Raw genomic sequence first — 26,195 nt, 5'->3', positions numbered from 1 at the left:
ATGTAAAGGGGCCTGTTGCAAGGAAAAAATCACTGGTTGCAGCATAACAGATAAGACTGCTACATAGTTACACTGCCAAAAACACTAAATGACAGACAAGTAAAAATCACAGGTTGCCATCTAGGCTTCTGCCGCAAAACTGAAGACAAAGCTTGCATTACCCCTTTTGTTTCTGCATTGCTATGAAAACACTTGTCCTTGTCACATTTCTTATAATTATATAGCCTTTTCTTTTTTTTTTTTTTTGCAGACAGAGAACAGTAACCAGACTTAAAACAGTTGATTGCTGCGAGATATTTGGTTACCTTTGGATATTTGAAAATATCAAATAGTTCCCTTTTCGAATATGAATTGAATACCACACACTATTTATTTCCATTCATATTCAACACTTCGAATATTCACCCATTCCTACCAAGAAGGTATTTCATCTTTGCACTTCTAGTGTACTCACAAGTTTTCACATAGCTGCAGTCCACTGCGCGTGTCCTCAGAAATCGTGCTGGCGTGCTGTGTAGCATAGATACCACGGCCGCCATGGAGTGTCGCGATGAGCCCTCTGGCGGCTGACAATCTCATGCTCTGATTGGTCTCTCTGGGTGACATATCTCCAGGGATGGGGCAGAGTGAGGCAGCCCTAATGCCCATCTTGTTTTGAGATACAGACGCACACGCTTGAATCGGAAGTAGCAATGTAAAGAAGAAAAAAATAACGAAAATGCCCAACATTTTGGGTGGGGCCTTGCCCCTTTGCCATCCTTCCTTTGTAGCTTCCAGTGCACTAGTGGAGAATAAAAGAGAGAGAAAGACGTGCATCGATGCAATAACTACCTCTAACTCTACTTATACTTGAAGGATTCGAAAAATAATTGTGGCAGGAGATTCATGAGGTGGCGTCCTTTAATAGTGAGGTCATTCTTTGATTAGTTAGTAAAGTGTTTCAGGGCACCTTTAATGTTGCAACAGCAGCTTGGAAGAACCAGTACACAAGCTGAACTTTTCCTGGACACTCATCAAGCCTATATGCAGCCATTATGCTGCACACTGTGGTTATGCTTAGTTGTAGACATTGTTAAAAGTACTCGTGGTCATTACGTAGAAGTTGTCTCGGAGTAGCGGTGGTACATTCCTACACCGACTGCCGTCCGTGTGTCGCAACATCAACAGATCACTTGGGTGATAACTTTTCCTTGTTCCTTTCGTGTTTCCTTTCCCTCTTTCTTCCTTTCTGTCTCTTCCTGCACAGCTGCACTTATCCAGTACAGTACAAGGCTCAGAACTGTGGGTGACTGGCAAAGTGTGTGCTGTGATATTCATTGTATATCTATTTGCTTTAGAAGTGCTTGTTGTCCTTGCAAGGATATGTGCATTTTACCTCATTTTCACATTTGTATAGCATACGAGTACTAGCAACTCTCTCTCTCCTTCTTTTTTTCTCTCTAAGGCACCAAAATACTCTGTGTGCTTTTTTGTATTACCTCAAGCTTTGACAGCCCACAAGAAAAAGATAAAAACCTGTTATAAAATAATGCATACGAATGAGGTGACTTGTGAAGGCATGCAGTGAACAGAAAGCTCACTTGTATTTGTATCATGAGTGGGAGCTTTGCTGTTCATGCCTTATGACCAGATAGATAGCAGATATTGTGCCTTCAGACTAGTGTGCTTTTGTTCATTTTTTTATCCCTTTAACTGAGTTGGAGCATGATGTCTCTAAATATGATCATGGACAAGTATGGGGCATGTTGTTTTCATGAAAAAAATGCTGTCCTGGTCCATTGCAGGTATCTCCACTGCGTGAAAAGCTGCACTCAATGGAGGAAGAGCTGGTGAGTCGAGAGCGTGCTTGGAGCGAGCAGCGAGAGTGCCTAAAGCAGGAGTTGGCTCGCGCACGGGAAGCACATGAAATCAGTTCAAGGCGGCTGCAACTTCGGCTACACGAAGCCCAGCAACTGCACGCTAATGCTCAGGAGGCACTCCGATCGGAGGTGCTTGCGCTCAGGGACACCCTGGTACGATATCTTTTCCTGTCTGCCACAGTGAACACTGCACAACTAGGCACCATATTTTCCTAACTTGCAAAAATGTTGATGGAATGAAAACCAAACTAAAGCAGAAGCATTAGCCTGGTATGACCATTTTTGATGAGAGGCATTCTAATCGGGGGGCCCTGACGAAGGTGCCTAACATTTAGGAAACTAACATTGCAATGAACTTCTGTACTTGTTTGGCCACAGTTCTGTTGTGTAATTAGTCTCAAGTCTCTTCATTGCACTGTGGTACTTTTGTTTGACAGATATATGGTTTACTGTGCATGCCAGCCTACACTGCTTTGCATGGCTGTTTGACAGCCAGCTCAGCTGGGCAGATAAGATTTGTACTCAGTTCCAGAAATTTTTCTATGATTGTAGTGTCAGTCAATCAAACACCCAGTTCATGAGGATTTTATTTATCTCTATAGGAGAGAAAGCTCTAGCAGATAAAGGAGAGGCAGCTTATCCAGCTCTCTGGCCTTGAGTGCAGCTTCAAGTTGCACGAGTCACAAGTGCATTGCTTTTTTTTTTTTCCTTCTGTCTATTCAGTGCATATTGAAAGAATAGTACAGTATAGACCACTTATAACGTAACCGTTTATAATGCAGAACTGGCCACAACGAAGCCTTTTCCGACTCCCGTTTACCCTCCCATAGAACTCCATGTATGCGCATACCGCTTATAATGCGGCTTCCGCTGGAAAATCTCGCCGACAAGAGCGGCAGCGAGCACGCTTCTCAACAAGGTGTGCCCACCGATGGGAGAGGAGATCAACGAGGGCAATGCAGAGGAGGAGCATGAGACGCGGAGCAAAAGAATGGAAAGAAATGCGTGCATAGGTTGTCTAGGTGACGGAGAAACCTTTTGCTCGGCTGCTTATCAGCAGTGCATTTTACACTGAACGTGGCTTCAGTTTCTGTGCACCCGTCGCGATGCGTGTCGTGAAGTGCAGATATCGCGCGAGCGACGCTGTCAATTTAAGCAGTGTTCCGCAAATTTAGTTTGGAGCTACATTAAAACCTCGTTAATTTGACCCTCGTTAATTCGGACTCGTCCTCTAGTCCCAGCCAGGCGTATGCATTATTCAATGCAATCAAACTTTCGTTAATTCAGACTTATTTGGCCGCACATTGGTTAATTCGGACTACTTTCGGAGCTCGGTGAGCGAGGGGCGCGCAAATGTGCGATGCAAAAGAGCAAGAACGGCGCTAGCGTCCAACCGAAACGAAGCGGCGGAGTCCGCATCACCACAGCCATCAGTTGAAATCGTACGTGAATGACAGCAATGCAGGAACGCTTCGAGCCTATTTGTGTCTTTAAAGCCTGTATTCTTGCATTTACCGCCTGCGCATAACACCACGTTGGCCGCGGGCTTTCGTAACTGCGTAGTCGTCATCCACGATCGCTGTCGATAGCGGCCGCGGTTTTCTCCGCATCGGTTGCGGCGAACAGTAGTTTTGTTTTTACTCGGTACGCTCGTCAGCCGCATGCCTAAAAAACTGCATAGTCGCCATCGATGATCGCATAGATAGCGATTGCGGTTTCGACTGCAGTTGTTGCAGCGAATGGTAGTTAATTCGTCCAGACTCGGTGCGTGCGTCGGGCGCGTGCCTTCAGCACCGCAAAGTCGCCGTTCACAATCGCGTCGATAGCGGTCATGGGTTTTTCTGCAGCAGTTGCAGCAAACAGTTGTTTCGTTTTGACTCGGTGCAAAGCTGTCGAGCTTGAAGAGCATCGGCTACATCGCGATTATGTTTTCGCCAGCTCACTGGCAAAAACGTAATCACGATTTGCGCGCGATAGTACAAAGCGTGTCTACATGCTTGGTCTACTTGTTTTGCATACGTGCAGGGCTTGAAAATCGTTGTTTTGGTTATAGTGCGCTACAGCTTATTGTGCAGATATTCGCGACTCAGGCGACTTAGGTTATAAGCGGTCTACACTGTATTAAGAGAAAAATCAAAGGGATACAGAATGAAGTGAATTTGAAAAAACTGCACATGCTGGAAGAAAGACATCGCAAGCCCCACGTAATGTTTGTACCTGTGCATTCTGCTGTCCTTCCGATGGAAAGTCCCACTCACACTGCGACACTGACAGTTGGTCTAACAACAGATAGAGTGTGAGCTGTAGGCCTAGTACAGTGCCATCATCCTGCTTACATGCAGTCACGGAGCGTGCCTAAGGACGAGGCGGCAGCTGCACTGAACAAGGCAGTGTCAGCCGAGCGGGAGCAGCAGCAGAGCAAGCACCACGAGGAAATCCGGCTGTTGGAGGAGACTTGGAAGGAACGCCTGGAGGCTGAGCGCAAGCGGCTAGAGCAGGAGCATGCCCAGCACACCGCTGACCTGGAGCGCCAGTGCCAACTGCATGCGCGCATGCGCACCTGGAACCGCACAGACCTGGAGAAGGAGATGGCCTCCTATCTTGAGCAGGCATGCTGGACACGCATCTTTTTTTCTCCTATGCTTTCCTTTGCAAAGCAGTATGGGTTTTGATGCTGCAGTGGCTGGACTGCCTAAAGAGGAGGCGGAAATAAAAATTTATTAAATTCTGGACTTTTATGTGCTAAAACCACAATTTGATTATGAGGCAAATCGTAGTGAGTTACTCTGGATTAATTTTTATCACCTGGGTTTCTTTAACGTGCACCTAAACCTAAGTACTCGAGCATTTTTCCATTCCGCCCTCATCGAAATGCAGGCCACCACAGCCAGGATCAAAGCCGCAACCTCGTGTTCAGCAGCGCAACGCCATAGCCACAGGGCTACCATGGAAGGTAGGAGAAGGGATTGTGTAAAAGGAGTGTGATGGAGAGGAGATCGTGACAGAGTGAGGTGGACAGGGAAGGGTACGTGTGGTGTGTAGTGCCAATTGATTGGTTGCATTAGTGATGACGTCAACCCTGCCGCAGCATATGCATACTTGTTACTTGCACTCCAGCACAGCAGAAAGGCTGCACCTCAGTGGCATGTGTTACACTGGTGCTCTGAGTTTGCACATAGTGTAACACAGAGTTGGGTGGAAATGGAAAGACCCGTCAATAAGTGAAGAGTGACGCAGCACATGAAGCTGCGTTAACCAAAAGGGGAGAAGCTCGATGGTGGCAAGAGGCGCCCAAGACAGTCACACTTTGCTTACTTCAGTAATCATCTTTGATGATTTCTTTATAACGTTTTCTACATTATATTCTTTATTCCTTGTTTTTAAAAATTTATCTTGTTGATCCAGAAACCTATAAGAGCGTTAACCCCCCGAGCACTCAGCTGCACATCCCTTCTAAGAGCATTTGGTTAATCTTGGTTATTGCTTGCAATTTAAAAACTAAATCCACACAGTCTAGCGCCTTTTGTACTGGTAGGTGCTACTTCATCTCTGCATTCAATGCATTGGAAGCACGAGAGAGCGCAAGCATTGTGCTAGCACCGCAATGTCGTGGGCTTAATGATCGGCGTTCAGTCGAGCCCCCAAGCTCTTGCTAAAAGGGATATGGATCCTGCAGCCTGACACTTCGCCTCACCCTCGTAAGTTTCACAGCTGCCAAAATTGTTGCAGTACCGCAACAAGCTTTAGTGCCAGAATTGTGTTGCGTCTTTGTTTTCCTTAATTGAGAGCTGGCATGTTTTTTGCATAAGGGCCTGAACTGCTTGGCAGGGGAAGCAGACTTCCCAAGAACATAAATGAATTGACCAACAAAGGTGAAAGTAAATGAACATAAACAGTAAGATGGGTGAGTTGGGATAGTTAGTCAGTGTTTATCATAGTAATTATTGAAGAAGTGCAGCAGCTGATGCACACAAATAAGAAGGGATACAATGGTAAATAAGACAGCTATTCACTTACTCACAAGTGAAATTTTTTATTAGAGCCACACGCTACATAAGTAGTTACAAAGTTAAACGTCTTTACTGATGTAAACGGTTTTCCTATGCTCTGCCGTGCCGGAGTGGGGTTTGTTGTAATTACTTGGTTTGTGGCTCTAATAAAGAACTTCAATTGCAAGTGAAGCACTGTCCTGTGAACCATTGTGTCCCCTCTTCTTTTTGGTGCGTGCCAACTGTGGTACTTCTTAAATCATTCTATGGTGAGTGCAACAAGCTGAAGATAGGTTCTTTATTTATCTACCTTTCTTCTTTCTTCTGCTGCATCTTAAATTCCAGAGACGGTAACAGGTTGTTTCCCTTGACAACGCATTGCAGGAAACTGCTGCATTGGACGCACGGCACCAGAACGCAGTGGAGGCGCTTCGACAACAGTGTGAACAGGAGAAGCAACAGATGAGGCAGGGGCACGCAGATGAGATGCAGCGCCGCCTCGAGAAACTCTGTGCAGATCTTGCCAGAGAGCACTCAGAACAGCTGGCCAAGCTCAGAGAGACGGCCGAAGCCGAAAAGGCAGCGCTTCTGCAGGAGTGCCAAAATGCGGAAGTACAGTCGTCGGCCTGCAACACATGTCAACAGATAGCAAACAGGGACAACAGTGTGCCAGGCAGTAGCGGTGGCAAGGTGGCTCAGCTGCTGACCCAGGAAGAGATCCACAGCCTGGTCAGTCGTCGCATCACTGAGGAGGTGACCCGACTGTGCAGGATGCACGAGGCCGAGGTGGCTGAGCTGAAGAAGGCTGTGGAAAGGCAGTGGGGCACTGAGCACCGGGTTGGGACATCGGGTAAGTGCTACAGTGCCTGATGTGTCTAATCATTCTCGTCACGCTTTGTCATGCATTCATTTAACCCTTTAATGCCCATGTTCTTTCATTAAAAAGAGAAATGAAAAACGCGGCACCGAACGGCAGGATGCTCGGTAGCGAGTGTCGAAACAGCTAGGCTTAGCGTTGCTGCAATGGTAGCTACGGCTGCCAGCAATTCAGCATATGAGAGTGCTGGTTCGATACTGTGAGATAATCAAAATGGCAGTGGTGGTGACTTCAATTAGTGCCATTTAAGACCTGCGGTCACAGCAAAAAATCCGGCAAATTGGATGGGGGAGGGTTTCAGCGTCCGAAATTTGAGACGTTCTTATGCATTGGCTCTATGGGCTTGTCCAAAAAATCCATCGTTGACTGTATTCTTGTGTTGTATTGGTAGCATGGTTCCTCCAACAACTCGCCACAGTAACCCAGTGGCTGTGGTGTTGTACTGCTGAGCTCGAGGTTGCTGGTTCAATCCGAGCCGCGGCGACCACATTCAGATAAGGCCAGAATGCAAAAACGCTCATGTGCCATGCATTGGGCGCACATCGAAGAACCCCAGGTGGTCGAAATTTATCCTTACCCCCCCCATTATGGCATGCCTCATAATCATATTGTGGCTTTGGCCAGAGTGTCAAACCCGAACTTTCATTCTGGTTCAGCAAAAGTGGTTAGTTCTAGTTCATCTCCAAAGCAAAAAAAAAATAATGGTTTGAACCAGTTTAAACCGGGTCAGGTTAATTTGCATAACCAAAGTATAATTACAGGAAAGCAGCATATATTTATTTTGTAAAAATCTTGACGCTGCTGCTAAGCTGTATGGAAAGATTTGCGTGTTGGTCTCCAGGTGGCACATAGTTATAAAAGAATTAAGGAGGTCCTACGTTAATGGTGGAATCTATCTGAAGTGGAGCTTTTCTGAGAAAGAGAGGAGAATTCATTGAGGAAACGCAGTGGGACGTGTAGCCTGCTACAGAGAAGGAGCTAGGGTTATAAGGAGTAATGATCGGGATAGGCAATAGGATGTGACTATATATTCGTTCTTGTCCAAATGGCTTATTCACAGCCTTGAATCTAAGCCGGCATTGACCAAAAATTCTGAGAAAGCCTTGCAGGCTCACTTCGTTGGTATTATGTTCCGCCAAGGGCCCAGTAACAATCTTTTGGTCAACTGGCGGTTATTAAACGGCACTAACAAAAAGGCCCAAGGTGTGCATTTTCGTTATTGCGGCTTTAGCAAGCTTAATTTGCACTCCTCGAATTCGGTCTGGGTCAGCAGCTTCTTCAAGCCAGGCATTTGGCGGTAAGTTTTGACGCGCCCACTCGATGCGAATCGTTGTGGGTTGCAGCATGAGACGCCACTGCACGTCGAGCTGGTGGGGGGGCCCCAGCAACCCAAGATGCACTTTGTCATTTTCCTATACGAAATCAAGCTGTTAAACGACACCAGAATACAATGCCGCCAGAGAGAGAGAGAGAGAAATACGTCTAATAAATCATCAAAATAGAAAATTGTACATGTATGAAAAGGCAACCCCAGTGGTTTTTCCGGGGAGGTGCCTAGATTAGGTCAGTGGTTTTACTTCTTATAAGATAGATGAGCAAGCTGTCATATATAACTCTGCGGTGTTGAGGGGTCCCTCTTGGAAGGATCCAGTCATTGAGTGTGACGACTGAGCTCTGCAGCCCAGCAAGGCAGATTTTTGGCAGTGAGGATAGGCCAGGACATGTCCATAGCAAGTGGTGTGCTCTGGCGGGCGCACCCGTGGTGCAAGTTCCACAGGTGAGGTTAAGCGACTTGTCAATGTATCGGGCTTTGAACACAGGCGTTCAAACATAACGCTCACTTCATGCCTCCTGCATAACGTTTTAACGTCCCACAGTCAACGTTTTAGCATACTTTTATTGCACAGCACACTTCAGTGGATAAGTAAATTGAGGATGCAGTGTATAATTATGCTTTATGTGCTAACAAGCACATGACCAATGCGTAATGTTGTGGCACCATCTGATAAGTAGAAATAAGACTTTTTCTTGGCTCACCATGGCATCTTAGTCTTAGGCCTAACAGTGTCAAAACAAACAGTTCATTTCAGTGATGACAAAACATTGCTAATACTTTGTGCTCAGTGTGAATGAGACTAAGCAATGCCGTATTTTCCCCTTTTCTTGTTTTCTTGCTGTCATAACTGAAAGCAAGTAAAACGGGCGGTCTGGTCGCTGCCATGTTGTTACGCAATCACATGTAATGACTGTTGGCAGCAGCATTACTGTACACCCGTGAGCAAAAGTATACGGACCAGGGGTTGCTTGAAAAAGCAGATTTTTTCCTCTGCCTATGAATGCAACTTGAAATTGAGGACTGCACTCCAAACTTGGCATTGCGAACTTTTCAGTGTACTCATCAGTTCCAGTTTATGCTTGATAAATACGAAGAAATTCACTTTTGTCGGCGACCCTGTGGTCCGTATACTTTTGCTCATGGGTAGTACATAGTACACAGGTGCACACCAGTGTGTTTATTCTGTGTGTTACCAGCTTGAGTTAGCTGCACTGACTCAATAATGCATAATTTCTGAGACAGCACTTCCAAAATGCATGATATGGCATGATATGATATAGCAGGGTATGTACTAGTATTGTGTGCTGTACTGCACTCATTATTGAGCGCTATATTCAAAGGGACTCTCTTTAGTTTAAACTCTATTTTATTTGAATATTTTCCAGTCCTCTCGGACTTCAAATTATTCAAGTTCCAATGTATATTTGATCTGTGTCCTTCCCTATGTTGCCAGTTGTAACCTGCATTTCTTCTTTGCCCTTTCAGCAACAGAAGGCTCCACCGCCAAGGAGGTGAGCACTTCAACTGAGACAAAAGACGTGCAACACCTGCAGCAGGAACTCCAGGCGGAGATAGCGCACCTGCGTGCCGAGATGGCCAGAATGCTTCAAGAGAAGGAAGAGGTGCTGACAGCCCGCGCAGACCAGCGCCTGCTGTCCACTAAGGCGGATTTCCAGCGGGAGCGGGACGAGCTTTCGGAAGCACTGCGGAGGGCTCAGGCAGAGGCGACGCAGCAAGATGCTGCTCACCGTGAGCAGCTGCGGAGGATGGAGGCGACCCTGCGAGCGCAGCTGGAGGCGGAGAAGGGGCGCCTCGCACTACAGCAGGAGCAGCTGGTGTGGCGGCTGCGGGAGGAGCACACACAGCAGTTGCAGGCCCTTCGCACAGAGCAATTGCGCGAGGTGGAGGCCCTCCGGGAGGAGCTAGACCGTGAGTGGCCAGAACTTTCTTCTGCGAGGAAGCATTTAGTGATGAGAGCACGTGTGTCGTTGTCGTGGTACCGTAATGTAGTGGACTTCAGTGGAATCACATTACAGAACACCCAAGCTAAACGGTAGCTTTGATCAAAGTAAAAATAAAGCGAAGATATATTACCAAATTACACATCTACAATACCAATAGAGCCACTCTTAACGTGAGAGGAAGAGGCTTGGTAAGACAAAATTATACAATAATGAAGGACAAGGGGCGACGCTGCCTTTATGTTCTCGCACCAGCTCTAAGTGAGCCAAAAATGGAGCTTAGCAAGTTTCGAGAACCTTTACTGTGCTACAACGGCTCAAATACGAGAAAAAACATTAAAATTTGCTATGTCAGTCACACTTGCGTATCACTGCTGTGGTTTCAGCACAAAATTTTTAAAGATCCAAGTTTGACCTTCATTTTCTATTCTAGTAATAATTTCTTACCGCAAAACTAATGAAGATAGCAATTTGAACGACTACTTCTATACTGATTCAGTGTTTCTCTTTGGTGTTCCTCTAAAAGTCATTCGCAGAGAATCTCAGCTTTGGACTTGCTGAAGCTTATGCATTTCGTGCTTGCTCATGCCAGTGCAGCAAATCGCGCATCTTACAATTAGTGTGCCCACCTGTTCATTTGTGACTCCTCCAGGAGCCAAGCTGAAGCTGCGGGCCCACAAGATGGCTGCCATGCTGCGCTCTCGTGGCAGTACACCGCCTTCAGACAATGGAAGCACTGCTTCGAGCTTGGCTTCAGCCGGCACCCTGGACGAAAGCAACTCTCAGGATTCCATGGTGTCGCCAGCTCTTCGTGACCTGCTAGGAAAGATATATCGCGAAGGACTACATGTAAGTTACTAGTGGCATGAAAATGCATGGACAAACCCCGAGAAAATGTTTATGGACTTTCCTCTGTGATCTCTGAGGAAACATTATATTTAGGCAACTATTTAAGCAATATAGGTTGTTAAAGATTGCCTTTTGTAACCACCTCGCAATTTTTGGTTTGCCCTCCCCTGTTTGGCGTGGGCAGTAGTTACAGAGAAAATCGTCAGGGCAAGGGATGTGCAATTCTTCCATGATTCAACTCGCCCGCGACGAGTGAGGCGACTTATGTATGTATGCAAAGCTGCTCTGGCAACTTCATAGGCCACACTATAAGTACTACTCTCTGCTTTGAATCGGGGCCCCTTTAAGAGAGGGTGCCACAGTCGCACTCCCACTTGTAGCATTCCGAAGAGATAGCATCAGTGAGTTCGTAAATTTATTAAATTTAGCCCAACTGTATTTTCTTGAATGTTGAAATTGATTTCTCAGCTCTGAGACTTCACCACATGCAACTTTTGCAATGGTCTAAAACCTCACAAGTAATGAAAAGAAATGTTGAATGGAATGTACGTAAAATCGTCTAGCAAAAGTTTCAAATAAAGCATCAGCAGTTTTCCGACATTATGTAGTCAAGCTTTCCCGTGAGGAAGTACATCAGTATAATGGCATCGTAACCCGTTTTTTGGAACAGTGAATTGTGTACAGCTATGAAGGGAATTGCACGATTGGACAAGCGAATGGCAAACACAAGCACGGAGCGTTGTGCTTGCTACTCGTTTGTCTTATCTTTGTCACTGCCTTACCAACTGATGTTGCTTACCAACTATCTCGGATTCAGACCTAGTGTACAGCGAGTTTGTTCCATAAGCTGCCCTCATGGCGTCACATGTAACAGCTGAGAGATAATATATATTGCATGTGTATTCACCGTGACGACAAATAGTGTAGTGCACTCATAGACTTTGAAAACATACATTGTGTGTCTGCTTTAAGTCTCTCTGGGCCCTTGCCGCACTTCTTGCCGTCACGAAGTGCCAGCTAGCCTAAAATATTGTGTCGTCAGCATGCACAATTTGCACTTGATTTCCATTTTAAAGCTGACCGTAAAGCCACTATTAGTTCAGCAAACAAGCAATACCAAGAAGCAGGCTCCACTCTTGGCAAAAGTTTTCAACAGCCTGCAACACCTGGTGCATTTGGTGTGAAACACATGGTCACCCATGACAGGATACACCACTGTCCCCACTGTGTATGCTCCTTCTCAGGTGCTGTCCCTGACAGAACGGCAGTTGCTGCAGCGACACTTGACACCATCACCCGAACGCAGTGGCAACACAACAGCAGCGTCCGACCACTCTACAGCCACTGTCAAAGCTGTAAGGCGTGGCCTCTTTGCCTAATAAATTTAAATACAGGCCCATAATCTCAGTGCCAGTTTTCCCACTGGGCCTTTTAACTTATGTCTTTAATTTTGCTTCAGTTCTGCTCATGATTGTTTACTCGTCTACAAAGGGGAATATGCAATGCCAAAGCTATTTGACAGTTTTGACTGCTGGAGTGAGTAAGGATGCTGCCAATGGTAACTGAGCGTTCCAAGATTTTATTCATCCAGAGAGTTCAATGTTTGCAACCTTGTTAACAAGGCAGCATTGCACATGCGTATCAAGAATTCAATGATCTCTTTAGTTTTAAAATAGTTTGATCTTCATTATGCCATTGCACAATTTGCATTACCTGTGGGCTCATTCATCTGAGGTGATATTGCTTGGAAGGCTCAAGACAGCGTATTTTTGAAACATTTAAAGGCTTACCCTCCTGCTATTTATCTTCTTGAAAATACCAGATTGAATGGGTTATCTCAATTTGCTCGAACTGTGTTATTTCTTCAGCAGGATGAGTTACACATTGACTTTATCTGTATGTGGTATCAGTGATGATAAAGGCTGCTTGCATGTGAAGATAAATTACATTTTCAGACTACCCTTTACTAAAGAATGCATTGAGTTTGCTGCACAGTGTGTTGGTTGTGCTATCTTGTTTGACTATTGCTCATGCTCATCACTGCATGCACATTCTCCTGCTCAGGTTGCTCCAGCCACGGCAAATGACGTTCAGCAGTTGCACGAAGCACTGAAGCAGGAGTGCCTGGCTCACAAAAAGGCACTCGATGAACTTCAGGAACAAATGGACCTTGCCAGGGATCAGCATGACCAGAAGGAGCTAAAACTCAAGGCCAAAGGTAGAAGCTGCTATGCAAGAGGGAGACTCAATGTTGTGTCACATCTGACCCTTATGCAGCAGATACCCCATGGTTATCCATATACAAGGCCAATCTGAAAAGTATCTGAACCTATTTATTTTAAAGAGAACTGTGGGACAAGTTGACTTCACTGAGTGATCTGGGAAGAGGGTCCACGGTTTCTTTAGCCTGCAGGTGGCGTGTCCTTTACTTGCGTGTGCTGTTTTCTAGGAGCAGCTATGTTGAGTACTGTAGTCTTGTCTAGGCGCAATTTTGAGTGAGCGAAAATAATGGAGTGGATTTAACAAAGATACTGTATAAATTTATGTAGAAAGCTTGGTGACAGCCAAGCAGAAGCAATTAGAGAAATCTGAACAGCCTTTCTATATGACGGTGTGGTCGTGAAGCAGATAAAAATGGCCTACAACCGCTTCAAAAAAGGCCAAACATCTGTGGGGTGAGCTGCGCTATGGGAGGCCTTCAATAAGGTGCAATTCTTTATTAAGTGTGAACCACGATAAGAAGGCCATCGGCTTACTGTCAGAAGTTGCTCAGCTGGGAATATTAAAGACGATTTGGGTGTGCAAGAGATGCCAGAAGCATTTTGGCAATTTTCCTATAGAGGAATTCGAACACCTTGAACTGAACCACGATAGCGGCCCTGTTCGTGCAGCCCAAATTTCATTGGTTCGTCAAGCTTGCTAGTCTGTGGATATAAGCCCACACGACTTTTGACTGTTCACAAAAATTGAAAGGCACCTGAAAGGAATGCACATTCGAACACTAGAGAACTTCAAGTGCAATGCAACAGCTGTTCCAGCAGCACTCCTCAAGGAGGGGTTTGCAGGACTGTTTCAAGTTGTGTGAAGAGCGTGGGACTCTGTATGTGGAAGCAGGAGGAAACTACTTTGAAGTGATTAGGACGACAGTAACACCAGGCAACATTTTCGTTTTTTCAAGAGCATGGTGGGATAGCTTTTAGACAGGCCTTGTATGCCTGAAGTAGTAAAACACCCATTGCGGTAGCTTGGTGGCTATAGCATTACATTGCTGAGAGCAAGGTCACAGTTTCGATCCCGTGCACAGCATTCGCATTTAGATGTGGGTGGAATGCAAAAATGCTCGAGTACTGGGCATTGCTTGCACATTAAACAAATCCACATTGTCAAAGTCAATTCGTAGCTCTCCATTACGATGTCTCTTGTAATCCAGCTTCACAACGCTAGACCCCACAATTTAATTTAATGTAAAATAGTAGAACAGAGAGTTACGTTGCATTATAGACACGGTTGCTCATTCACACTGTGCAAGAAAAAGAGCTGAGTGCATGATTTGTTATCTGTGTAATTCTGTATTGGAAGAGCCAGATGTATGCAAAGTACAGTGGAACCTCGTTGATACGATCTTCACGGGAACTGGAAAATAAAGCATATCATCCGAAAATTGTATCATCCAACATATCCAACCAAATCGGATTATCGGGAAAAGAAAAAAAAAACTTATTCTCCCGATAAACGTATTTCGCAAGACCGTATCAACGAGGTTCCACTGTACCTTTGCTGTGACTTTACTAGAAATATGCATGACAATGCACAAGAAGTTCTGTTCTCAAAACATATATATGTAACTGTCGTGCTATTTTGAAAACGTTTTTGTTGTCCCTCTACTTCACCATTATCAGCCATAGCACAATGAGCAGCCTTCTTTTTCCCACTTTGGTTTGACCAGGCTCTCTTACCGCACTTACGAGCAGCCCTTTGGCAGCCACCTGAACTAACATACTGTTTTACCTCTGGTTTCTTTCTTTTCTTTTCTTTTTATAGTGGATACACTGGAGGGTCAGCTTCGGCAGGAGCGGTCGCGGGCAGAAGAGCTCAAGCAGCGGCTGGACGCAGAGCAGGCCAAGACACTGGAGCTGCTCACGCAGCTCAATAGCCAGCGATCCTCGTGTCTGGAACTGGAGATGGCACTGGCCAATTGCCGGTCCGACCTTGCCGATGCTAATCGCCAGATACTGGCCCTCAAGCAGGAAGTCCTCCATTGCAAGTGAGTTTGCGCTCCTGTCCTTTGCTGCCTGCTGTGGTGGCTTAGTGGCTTCCTAAGAGGAAGTCTGGTGCTGTGTTCATTCAACCATTGTAGGAATGATGGGGTAGCTCATGGGTCGTTCTACGACTTGGCATGGCTTCGTTGAGATTGCAGATTGCTGCTTCTCGTATTGTTTTTCGAGGCTCAATTGCAGCATGCAGCATTTCTTTAAAAAGACACTAAAGGCAAATAAAAAGTCAAGCTAAAGTGATAGAGTAATGCTCTAGAACGTCTAAGGCGTCAGTATAATCGCGAAGAGAGCTTTAGTAATAGAGAAGTTGAGGTAAATGCAAGACATGATAAGAGACTCCCCAGGGACATTCAGGTACTTACCCGATGACGAAGGCACTCCTCAAAAAAAATTGTCACTAGTACTCAACCACTTGGATTAAAAACATAATTTGGTTGGATTATAAGACGGAAGAAAATGCTACTTGTCTACTTCTATTAGATTCTTAGAAAAAATTACTTTTTAGCGTTAAACAATATGGGTGGTGTAAAAGTATTGTTCTCGCTCAACTCTGCGCTGCGCACTTTCGAGTTTCAGTAGTTCCGTTATCGCGTAGTGCTGCGCTGGTGTTACTGGCTCGCTAAACTCACGCTTGAAATTGCAAGCATCAGAGAATGCCACGTACATGTGATGTCGCGGGATGCCCGAACGGTCCGCGCGACGGCACATCCAGACGGTGAACAGCTTCGTCACTCGACGTCGCATTGCTGGAGTCCTCGCTGCTCTTGCGCTCCGAAAAGCCGGTGTCGAGGCCACCGTCGTAGTACGCAATGACGCCGGCTGCGCGAGCCCCCAGCAGCATGTCACACTCAACGGAGCTTAAATCGCTGAAATCAAGCCCAGCATCGCGAGCCAATGTGTTGTCAGTGTCAACAAGGTCCATTGCGATGAGCGTCGGCGATCATCATGTTTACAATTCGGTGCACGCATTTCCTTCCGCTTTCACACTGCCGTCGGCTCTGTCTTGGCTGTTTCTAGCCGCGCGTATGCATTTTTCTTAAAAAAGCCGTAGCACCGTGTGCAGGCGGCGTTTTACTCACCGGCGGCACAACGTCACTATGAGACTATGACGTCACCACTCTTCGCTCGGGAGAGCGGGCAATTTGAATGGCGCTAGAGGTACGCGCACGCTTCAGACGCAATTTTCTCATAAAATAAGTCTTTTCTTGGCATGAAACAACCGTTTCAAGGTTTCTATGATCGTATTTTAACATTCTACGTTGAACTAATATTTGCCTTTAGTGTCCCTTTAAAGCAGTCAAGTGTTTTATGTTCTCAACTAATTTTGTCACATAATTTCCTGTGCATATATGAGTTTGTATAGGTTGCAAGCTTTGACACACAGCAGACCCTCTGTGAACTAATTCTAACCTCCATGGTTGACAGTTGCGAGGGTCTGGTGTATCACATAGTACCAACCACCACAAGTTCAGGCTTAGTGAGCCTCAGGGCCAAGTCAGCTGTTGCCTCGCTTAACCTAGCACGCCACTGCACACATGCACTCCGCCTGCAGGATGCGCACTGCAGCTTGCGCATATGCGCTCCGCTGCACACGCAAGAAACAGTATTGTTATAAGTTAATGGAAACAGGTTTTACCTGCAGTGACTCCCAACACTGCACAACACCCGTTCTGGGGCAGCACAGGAAGCAAAGAGGCTGCTGCGCCAATGGTGAAACACAAAAAAGACGCCACTAGCATGTCGCTATGGGTGGATGGCTCCCTGCAACGTGCCACAAAGGGAAAAGCATCCCCACAGCTATACTGCATACTTTCAAGATGACCAGTGGGCCTGCTCACGGGAGCTACGGCAACCTTCGTCGGCTTGGGTCTCCAATAAGTGTGGTTGGCATAGTACAACCACGCGCGAACACTAGGTGCCGCTCTTTGACGTAGCGTCCGAAAAAGGAGCAACACCAGGTACATGCTCGTCATAGCTTCTAGGCACCGTAGTTGAGCTCAAGTTCGAGCGATGCCCTAAAACGAAGGGGCTGGCGGGCAAGAGAAAAACGTGTATGCACCTGATGCTGGCCTGGAGAGGTCTCCTCCACACTGGTTCTGCCAATCACGCTTGTTGCAAAGGCAAGCAGTGCAAAGCACCACCCTCAAAAAACGGTCAGTGAAAAATCTCATTGACCCTTCTGGGGTGGCTGTAGCTCCGACCAGTCGCGGGTGTGAAAGGGAGAGGTGTAGGGAAGGCAGGAAGGCAAACACCCGCACAAAGGTGATGGGGGACCCTCAATCCACGCACAGTTTGGCATAAATTGAGCGCAGTATTGTTTCTCAAGAGGATCCTCAGTACCACTGCCCAGACCATCAAATTAATCTGGTCGATATGTACTCACTACTTGATTAACTTCATGTAATTTGCCTCACAAATCGCAAAATTGCAGAAGTTGTACATGGTCTTAAATGAGCTGGTATTGAGTTAATGAGGTTTATTCACTATGGAATTAGCCAAAGGAATCGAGAGCATAGAGTAGGAACACCTTGTCTGCAAAACCAACAGTTTTGTGTTTTCCTCACACAGGAGCTCCCTGGAGGTGGAGAAACTGCATGCACAGAACATGTTGAATGCTGTCAACGCTGAGCGAGCTCACTTTAACCAGCTACAAGCCACTTTGGAGCTGGAGAGACGCCGTGGAGCCATGACGCGCGAGCAGGACCAACAGCTCATTCATGAGCTCAGAGCAGGACCCTCATCTCTTCCGTCCACACCAGCACGGCACACACAGTTGAGCGAAATCGAGAAGATGCGTGGGGCTCCTCTATCAAGCACGGCTCACTTGGACAGCTCACTGTTCGGTGAAGGAGACAACACTGGCAATCGCGGCGGTGGCCACTACCTATGTGCACGAGAGAAGCTGACATTGAGTCAGTCTCTGCTGAAAGCGGAGGAGGAGATATCAAGACTAAGGCAGCTCACCCTTAGCCAGGACCTGTTACTTGGCCAGACAGCAGCAGATGGCAACCCCTCACCCGCCATCTGTCGTCTGCTACACAAGCTGTACTGGAAGTACCGCAAGGCAGAGAGCTGGCGCAAGGGCCTCATCTACCAGAAGCAGTACTTGCTCAGCCTCCTTCAGGGCTTCCAGGCAACTGAGGACGTGGCTTTGCGAATGTTATCTGGCTCCCGACGTCGACCTCCCCCTTCGCCTCCACCCTTGCATCACATCGATGGAATAGGGACCTCTAGTGAAGATGATGGGCGCCCAAGGCAGCATGGTTTCCGTCTGCACTCTGCCGACTCCTCTGGCGGTCGTCACTTCCAGCACTTGCTGGCCTACCAGTCAAGGGGTCACCAAGACTCGGTGGACGACGCTCCACTGCCTTCAGGATCATCCTCCCACTCATCAGCTGATGGGTCTTCGGGCATAGCATCATCACCGCCCATGCCTGCACGGTTCCGATTCCGGTCGGCAGTGCAGGCAGTGGTAGCACTGCACCGCATGCAGCACCTGGTGCACAAGTGGCGGTTGGCGGCATGCGTGCCTCCGACGCCTGTACTTCTGCACAAGGTGGAGCTGGCAGTGCGTTCAGTGCCACACGGTGAGTGCTTCCTCCTTTCTTTTACTGTTGCAAGCCACGTTTTGAGTTTCACTGTGTAGCTGCATTCGGGCACAGGTACAGTACAGTAACCAGACATGGAACGAGAATAGACTTCTGAGAGCTCGCAGCTAAACTTGTGAACACAGGCTGACAGCTCATATTGCATATACTGTGGAATCTCATTAATTCGAACCTGCTTAATTCCAACTTCCGGTTTATTCGAACTGATGCTGTGGTCCTATAAAAATTGTGTGTTTAAGTATGCAAAAACACTGGGTAATTTGAACGCGTAAGCACTTGCAGTGATTAATTCGAACATACCGCGCCACCGACCATGCTCTCAGCAATGCGCCAACTAACGCGGCGGCATCTGACTCATCAATGCGGACACTCGCTGACTGCTACTCCCATCTCCCATTGCAAGACCATATTTTGGTGCGTATGATCCACACCAAAGACTAAAACAGTTTAACTGTAGTTATATGCAAATTTTGCCTTCAGATGTGGCTTCACAACAGCGATAACTTGCCTTGAAGGTGTATCCATGCTGCTGGTGTACATACGCAATATCCACTTTACCTTGAGGACTGAGGATTGCAGACGTGCAACACTTTGCAGTGCACAGTACTTCTATATTATCACCTGCAGATTGCAATGTCATAAACCTTATAAAGTATATGAGACATTTATTCAAAGTATTAAGTATATAAAGACGTAAAAACTCTTATCCAACAAAGATCTCTTATCCCAACACTATGAGTGTCACCACGTTCCAAGGATTTTTCATGAGCACTTGTTGTAGCCAAGCCAGAAAAATGTGAAGTGCAGTCATTTTTAACTTTTGTATCTGTTCTTTAGAATTGTGCATACATTATTGAGGAAGAAGTTTGACACATTGTGCATGGGTGTGAACCTCTTTTTACCATGCAGTGTCGAGCTTTTGAGGGGTTTATCTCAAGCCTTGGTTATGCTTGCACAGCATGTGCTTGGTCTTAAAGCTGAAGTGGGAAATGCAACGACAGTGAACTAGGCACAATAATGCAGGTTTGTCAAACTGTATAGCCTAAATAAGGGCAAGAACTTGTAAAGGATTTAACAAAAAGTTGGCCAGCCTTGAAATGAATAAATCGTTCAAATAAGTCGGAACGAAAATTTGAAAGGTGGAGGAAACGTTACATGGGAGGAAAAGCTCATATCCACCTGACTGTTGTGGGATGCTACAAAGGGAGCCATTGCACTCTTCGTGGTAGCTAAGCACGAGGTCGTGGTTTCCACTTCCAGCCATGGAGGCTGCATTTCTATGGGCAAAATGCAAGAACACTTGTTGACTTTAATTTATTTGTGCGTTAAAGAGACCAAGATGGTCAAAATTAATCCAGTCCCCTCCACTACAGTATCCTTTGTGAGCCACTGTGGAGTGTTGAGACGTTAAAACCCTAAAAAGGGGTGGTGGGGCGACCCGTGGTGCAGTGTCCACAGAAATACAAACATCACATATGAAGAAAAATCACTTATGTCTTGGTGTTGGAATCAAACACGGGTCCGCTGCCTCTCTGGAGGTGTTATCAGCTACAAGGGGACAGCAATGAGTCCCTTTGTAGCATTCCACTGCAGTCTGGTGGATGAACATTTATCCTTGCATGGTGTAAGGGGCCAGCATACATACTTGGGGCACTACTCGTAAGAAACATTGTCTATTTACATCGAGGCAGCAGACGGCAGTGAGTGTTCCTGTACTCAGGTGGCACTTGGAGGCTAGGAGCGTCCACCAGTTCGGGCCTCTCTATGGTCACGGCACGGTCATCGCAGTCTTCACTGGTTTCAGCTAACACGAGCCAAGCATCGGCAGCGACAGTGCTGTGCCACAGGCTACCACAGCCACCATCACCCAGGTAGGCATCATCATCACCCAGACAGTGATGATCATTGACAGCATCCCTTTCAACCAATCAGGGTAGCAACAAATGATCCCCTAGTCCTTGTGAGATACTGACATGTTTACCATATCAGAATATAGAATTCTACATACCTCATAAAATTATGTCTGTGACAGTCTCGTCCCCATCGCTTCCCTGCTTTTTTTTACACTATTACTCTAATCGTCTCTTGATGATAACTGCAAGCGTCTCTTGTCGCATTGTACATCACCTGCGACAGTGCTGCCAACCTCCAAAGCTAGTTTTCCCCTAACTTGGATTTTAAAAAATTCCCGAGATTTCCCTGGATTTTTGCAAATTGTGGTTGTTAATTAGTATGTGATAATGATTTCTGCAAAGATAAATTGTTTATTGTGTTATAAGAATAGACAACAAATTTTATAGTTCGAGTTTATTTCTAAGCTCATGTTAAAATATAGTGGACTTTTCTGTTAATTTGACCCTGACGAGACCAACGAAATTGATTGAATTATCCGGCAGGTCGAATTAAACAAGATGCAGAAAAAAATGCCAAAACTTGCCGCAAATTCATTTGTCATTATTTGCCTCTAACACTGCCCTGAATTGAAATGTGTCCACTTTCTGTGTGTCCAAATTAGAAAACTAAGGTAGAAATTAGATTAAATCCCCTAAACAAAGTAGAAATCTAACGCGCACCCAATTTTTTAGCGAGAAAAATGGGCTAGGATTCCAGCCGGTTTTCTAAAGTCAGCTTTACCACAGTACATTCATGTTATGCAGTAAAGCATATGAACACCTCAACGGTGATGATGGTTTTGTATGCGATTGCACCACGTAGGCGATTTTTGGCCCAATTTTCTCAAAGAAGAAAGGGCACGCGTTAGAATCAGGTAAATACCGTAATCAGATCAGTGCATTAGCTGTCTCCTAAACTCCACCAAGACAGATGCTGCCCTTAAAGCAGTCGCTGTTGGGGCCATCATAGGCGTCAGGTCAAGTTCAAGTTATCAAAGTCGGAGGAAATCTTTTTAAGCCCAGCAGGAGGTACTAACGACAAAATCGCAGTAGCAGTACTTTCTTAAGAACCCAGGCCATCCGCTCACTGTCGTTTACTTGGTGACGTGCGTTCACTGCACTGCAGTACAATCAAAAGTAATACTTCACATGCTAATGCGAAGGAAATTTGTGGTGACTGATACCGAAACATGCAATCATGTTAGCTGTTCTATTGTTTAAATGTCACGGCTTAAAATTTGCCTTGGTTCGGCCAAATTTTACCGTTTTCCTAAACAAGGCTTAAAATCCTTAAATGCAAAGAAGTTTCACTAGAGTAGGCATGCACTGCCTGGTGATCCGGGACCAGACATACTTGTAGCCTGCATTAAAATCCGCATGCTTTTGCATTCTGACAGGATTGGCAGACATACTATACTATACTGTACAATTTCAGCACGCACGAAATTCCACAGCATTATTAAGTTAGATAAGGTCACGATTTTAATCATTTTATAACTTATACCCTAGTCACACTGGCTAGTTTAGTGAGCCTTTGAGTGCAGGTAATTGCTGTCAGTGCTACTTTGGCAGTGCACTGCTGCTCAAGAAACAAGAGTGTCATCTGGAATTGTTGCACCCACCGTACTATGGTGGCGTAGTGGCTTTAGTGTTGCACTGTTAAACCCGAGTACTTGGGATCAAATCCCGGCCATGGCAGCCACATTTTGATGGGGGTGAAATGCGAAAACGCCTGTGTACCATGTATTGGGTGATTTAAAGAATCCCAGGTGGTCATAATCAATTTGGAGTCCCCCGCTACGGCGTGCCTCATAATCATATTGCATCTGCTTACCAAATATTATTATTGTTATTCTGTAAATAACAAAAATAGTTTTCATTGCCAGGTCCTCCCTTAAGAACAGTATTGAGCATGAATTTAATTTTAAATTTGTGACAGTATGAATGTGTAAATCAGTAGGCACATTATGTACTATTTGTTATTTTTAGCAATGTTGCATTATAGTTTAGGGGGACGTGGCAATGAAATGGTGAATTTGGTCAAAATTTTCTATTATTGCGATAGCAATTATATGGACACTCCAAGCGGATTTCTGCCGTCGTCGTCGCTGTGAGGTTCCGTATAAAATTCAAGGGCGATGAAATTGTCGCCGCGCGCCGTATACTGTATGTGCGAGTGAAAGCGCACGAGGGACACACGCTTTCACCGTGAGCGAACGCACGGTGGAGAGCAAACAGGACGTCTTCCGTCGTGCGAAGAGCCGTGGGGGGATGAGAGGGAGGGAGAAGAGGCGACGTTTAGCCACAGGACCAAATGCGTATCTTGCAATCAGGCGCAAGGGCAACTGGCGACTCAATCTCCCATGCAAAAGGAGGAAAGTGGGAAAGCAGCACGGAAGGGAGGGGGTGCAGGCTTCTACTCTGCCCGCAACGACGTACTTGTACTTTGCGTGGCTGCAGGCTGTCACGCGCACCGTATCTTGAAAGCGATCTCCACGCGGCTCTTACCTTTGTATGCGCTGTGCTTTCGCCGCTCAGTTTCCGTTGAAGTCATAGACCGCACGAACCTTCGCTCGCTGCTGCTGCTGTGCTTGCTCACGCCAGCGTTCTGACAGTGGTTGTCTACGGTCATTGAGTGTGACCTATTCATGTTTGGTTGTGCACGCTGGCACCGCGCTTGTTAATTCTGTTAGTAAGCGAATGTGTCCAAGTTTATGCAACCGATAAAACTACTATCTCTACTGCGTATAGCTCTCTACTAATTTGCTATCACAATTGATGCTTCACCTTTCGGGCGAAACTGCGACTTTTTTTCTCAATTAATTTTTTCACGATCCTCAGACCTTCCTTTATTATAGCAAGCTACGCCATATAAATTGAGAAAAATCGCACTTTCCGAGTGTGGCTGTGACCAAGATTGATACAAAATCGGGCTTCGGAAGGTGCTGTTGCACTGTGGATTGCATGGCTTTACGTTGCCAGCGTGTCACCACGACTGCTAGAAGGGAAAACTAGTGTCACGATTCGCTACTGCAGTCACGTGGTGCACAGGGGGCGCTCCTATTGGCTGACAGATTTTAATCACTGGCGCACTTGTTTCGTGCGCATCTAGTCAGCGGCAAGCTGTGCATTTCGTGTGTTTCCGAAACTGACATTTTAGGATCTGCATGGTAATCAAGTGTTTCTTTAGTTGCTCCGTTCTAGCAACTGTCCGATGGTTATCGGGACATGATTAGCGCAAGATAAGGGGATCTGTTCGTATTGTTGTTCGATCTAATCTGACGCGTGCAAAGATAAATAAGTTTTAAATTGTCAGCGGAAGCAAAGGACTAAGAAAAGCGTGGAATACAGAGATAAGGCTATCCATACAAGTGAACGCCAGTAATCTTGATGCGGCGTGATTGCGCGTTTGCATATGATTTCCAGCTGCTGATAAGGTTGTAAGGCGTTCGGAAACGGCCGACAGGCTGCATGATGCTCCTAAAAAAGCTGAGGATTGCATACAAATTTAAAGAAAATGTGACCTGACTGGCCAAGGACTACTGTTCCCGCAGTTTCTCAGTTTTCTAAGGCTTACTTTCAATGATTTTGTCAACAACAAAAAAATGTTTGGGCAACGTTTTCACAGCTTTTAATTTTTGGGCAGTTACTGTCCCTCATCCTTTGCCATTTCGCGATTATTGAAGGTAGAATTGGTCTGTTTTTTTGTGTGTTTTTTTTGTATATAAGTCCTGAGGTAATGAGGAGTGCTATAAAGCTGTCTATCTTTGTCTGCATACATACCATAAATGTTTTTTTAATTCATGTTTTGCAGTAGTCATTTGTAAGGCAATATGCAGAATAATTTTTTTGCTAACTGTGTAATAAAAATGAACTAATAGCTTTATAGCACAGAATGGGCCTTTGTGAACATGCCAAACTAAAAATTTTGATAAACTTATGTCTATATAATTAATTTGGGGATGTCTATTATAGGCTGTCAAGTGCTGTAGCTGAAGAACTATAACAGATAGCTCAAACCCAATTTCATGGCATAGTAAATTACATCTGCTTACCAAATATCATTATTGCTTTTCTGTAAATAACAAAAATAGTTTTCATTGCCGCGTCCTCCCTTAAAAACAGTATTGAGCATGAATTTTAGATTAAATAAAGTAATTAATTGCAACCACATAAGCGTGATGAGTCATCATGAACCAAGACGAGACAGCATTGCATGCAAGACGGGCAGATGAAGTATGGTGGTTTCCATTGCGGAAAGCAGAGGGATGCTTCTAACATATGAAATTGCAATAAAAGAAAAGAAAGAAAAAAAAACGCACTTCAGGACTAATGGAAATGTTGTTTGCAATATTTTACTTATTGTAGAAGCACTGCTTTCGAGGATATAGTGAAGCAAGTTCAGCGATAGTATTCTACAGCAAATGTCACTAAACTTTTTCATGTAACAACCTGCTAATGACACTAACATCCAAGTGCACTTGCTCTAAGTGACACTAAATCGGTCCGTCGGACGGTGGTATCAGTCTACATGGATACACTAGCCTATGCTAGACGTAACCTAAATTATGGCTGGCCACGGTTATGCTCACTTGCTAGAAAAAATTTTAACACATTTTCCATATATAGTGGTATGATGGTCTGTAGGGGTCGTATTGGGTTAGGGTTATTTTTCTTCGATTCTGATCTCTCTTTTTTTTTTCTTTTTTTTTTTTCCCCTTCCACGTGTCGCAGAGAATGTCTGGTACTGGTGAAAACAGAGACCTGGCTTCAAGCCAGCCAATGACGATAGGACAGAAAGCATGGAATGAATGAATGAATGAAAGTCCTTTATTTAGAAATGGGGAGGCACAGGTTCTCTGTGAGGTAAATGGGGCGTTAATGTCGTCACTCTTCAAATAATTCACTGTCTCAAGAAATAGGCATTCTGATGTAGAAGTATGCACCCGTACTGAGGCAGTGCGTGTCCAGTGCTGTGGTGTGTCGGTCCCCCTAAACCACCCTGATCAGGCCGCTCCGGCTAGCATATGTTGCAAATAATAACTGCGTATCAGGATCCGTGAGCAGTGCTTCACGGTAGCTAGTAAACTGTAATGGCTGTATGGCCATTCTGCCTGTGTCGAACGCGGAACATTGCCACAGCAAATGGTGAAGGTCTGCACGGCATCGCAGCTCGCAGTGCGTGCACGTAACAGTCGTAATGTCGGGATGTCGCCATTTTGCCACAGAGTATGGTGTGTAGGCCGAGTTTGCGAATACTTTATTTACAAAAACCTCCTGAGCGCGTGAAAGTGAAGACTTGCTCGAGAAAAGGGCAGGCGGGGTAACCTGCTTGAGGCGTTGTTTGCTTGCACTCCGCAGGGACGTTCTTACATAGTGCATGGTGGTTACCGAGGGAGCCATTTGGCTTAGGAGGTCATACGGGTTCACCCTGAGGGGTGGGGGCTGAGAAACATTGGTCGACCCACCTGCGGAAGCAGCAGCGGCGTGTGCCGCAGTATTGCCCCCGGGCACACCCGTATGCCCCGGCGTCCAGATGATTTCTATCGG

At 45.8% G+C, this 26,195-nt stretch overlaps 1 protein-coding gene across 11 annotated transcripts in view; it reads left to right on the top strand.

Annotated features, from left to right (window-relative positions):
- LOC119441900 (protein lava lamp) overlaps nt 1-26,195 on the top strand; it is a 281,369-nt gene that overhangs the window by 252,882 nt on the left and 2,292 nt on the right. For 10 of the 11 annotated variants that reach the window (XM_037706559.1, XM_037706556.1, XM_037706551.1 and 7 more), the window contains 10 exons: nt 1,785-2,012; nt 4,202-4,468; nt 6,233-6,698; nt 9,547-9,990; nt 10,675-10,871; nt 12,116-12,226; nt 12,936-13,089; nt 14,913-15,135; nt 17,714-18,732; nt 20,474-20,624. In XM_037706559.1, coding sequence (XP_037562487.1) covers nt 1,785-2,012; nt 4,202-4,468; nt 6,233-6,698; nt 9,547-9,990; nt 10,675-10,871; nt 12,116-12,226; nt 12,936-13,089; nt 14,913-15,135; nt 17,714-18,732; nt 20,474-20,624 — 3,260 coding nt within the window. The remainder of the gene's footprint in view (nt 1-1,784; nt 2,013-4,201; nt 4,469-6,232; nt 6,699-9,546; nt 9,991-10,674; nt 10,872-12,115; nt 12,227-12,935; nt 13,090-14,912; nt 15,136-17,713; nt 18,733-20,473; nt 20,625-26,195) is intronic. The other variant, XM_037706557.1, reaches the window with a different exon arrangement.

Source organism: Dermacentor silvarum, chromosome 2 (assembly GCF_013339745.2).
Source record: "Dermacentor silvarum isolate Dsil-2018 chromosome 2, BIME_Dsil_1.4, whole genome shotgun sequence".
Taxonomy (NCBI): Eukaryota; Metazoa; Arthropoda; class Arachnida; order Ixodida; family Ixodidae; genus Dermacentor; species Dermacentor silvarum.
Note: the sequence above shows the minus strand (reverse complement) of the source record. Positions and strands in the feature narration are given on the sequence as shown.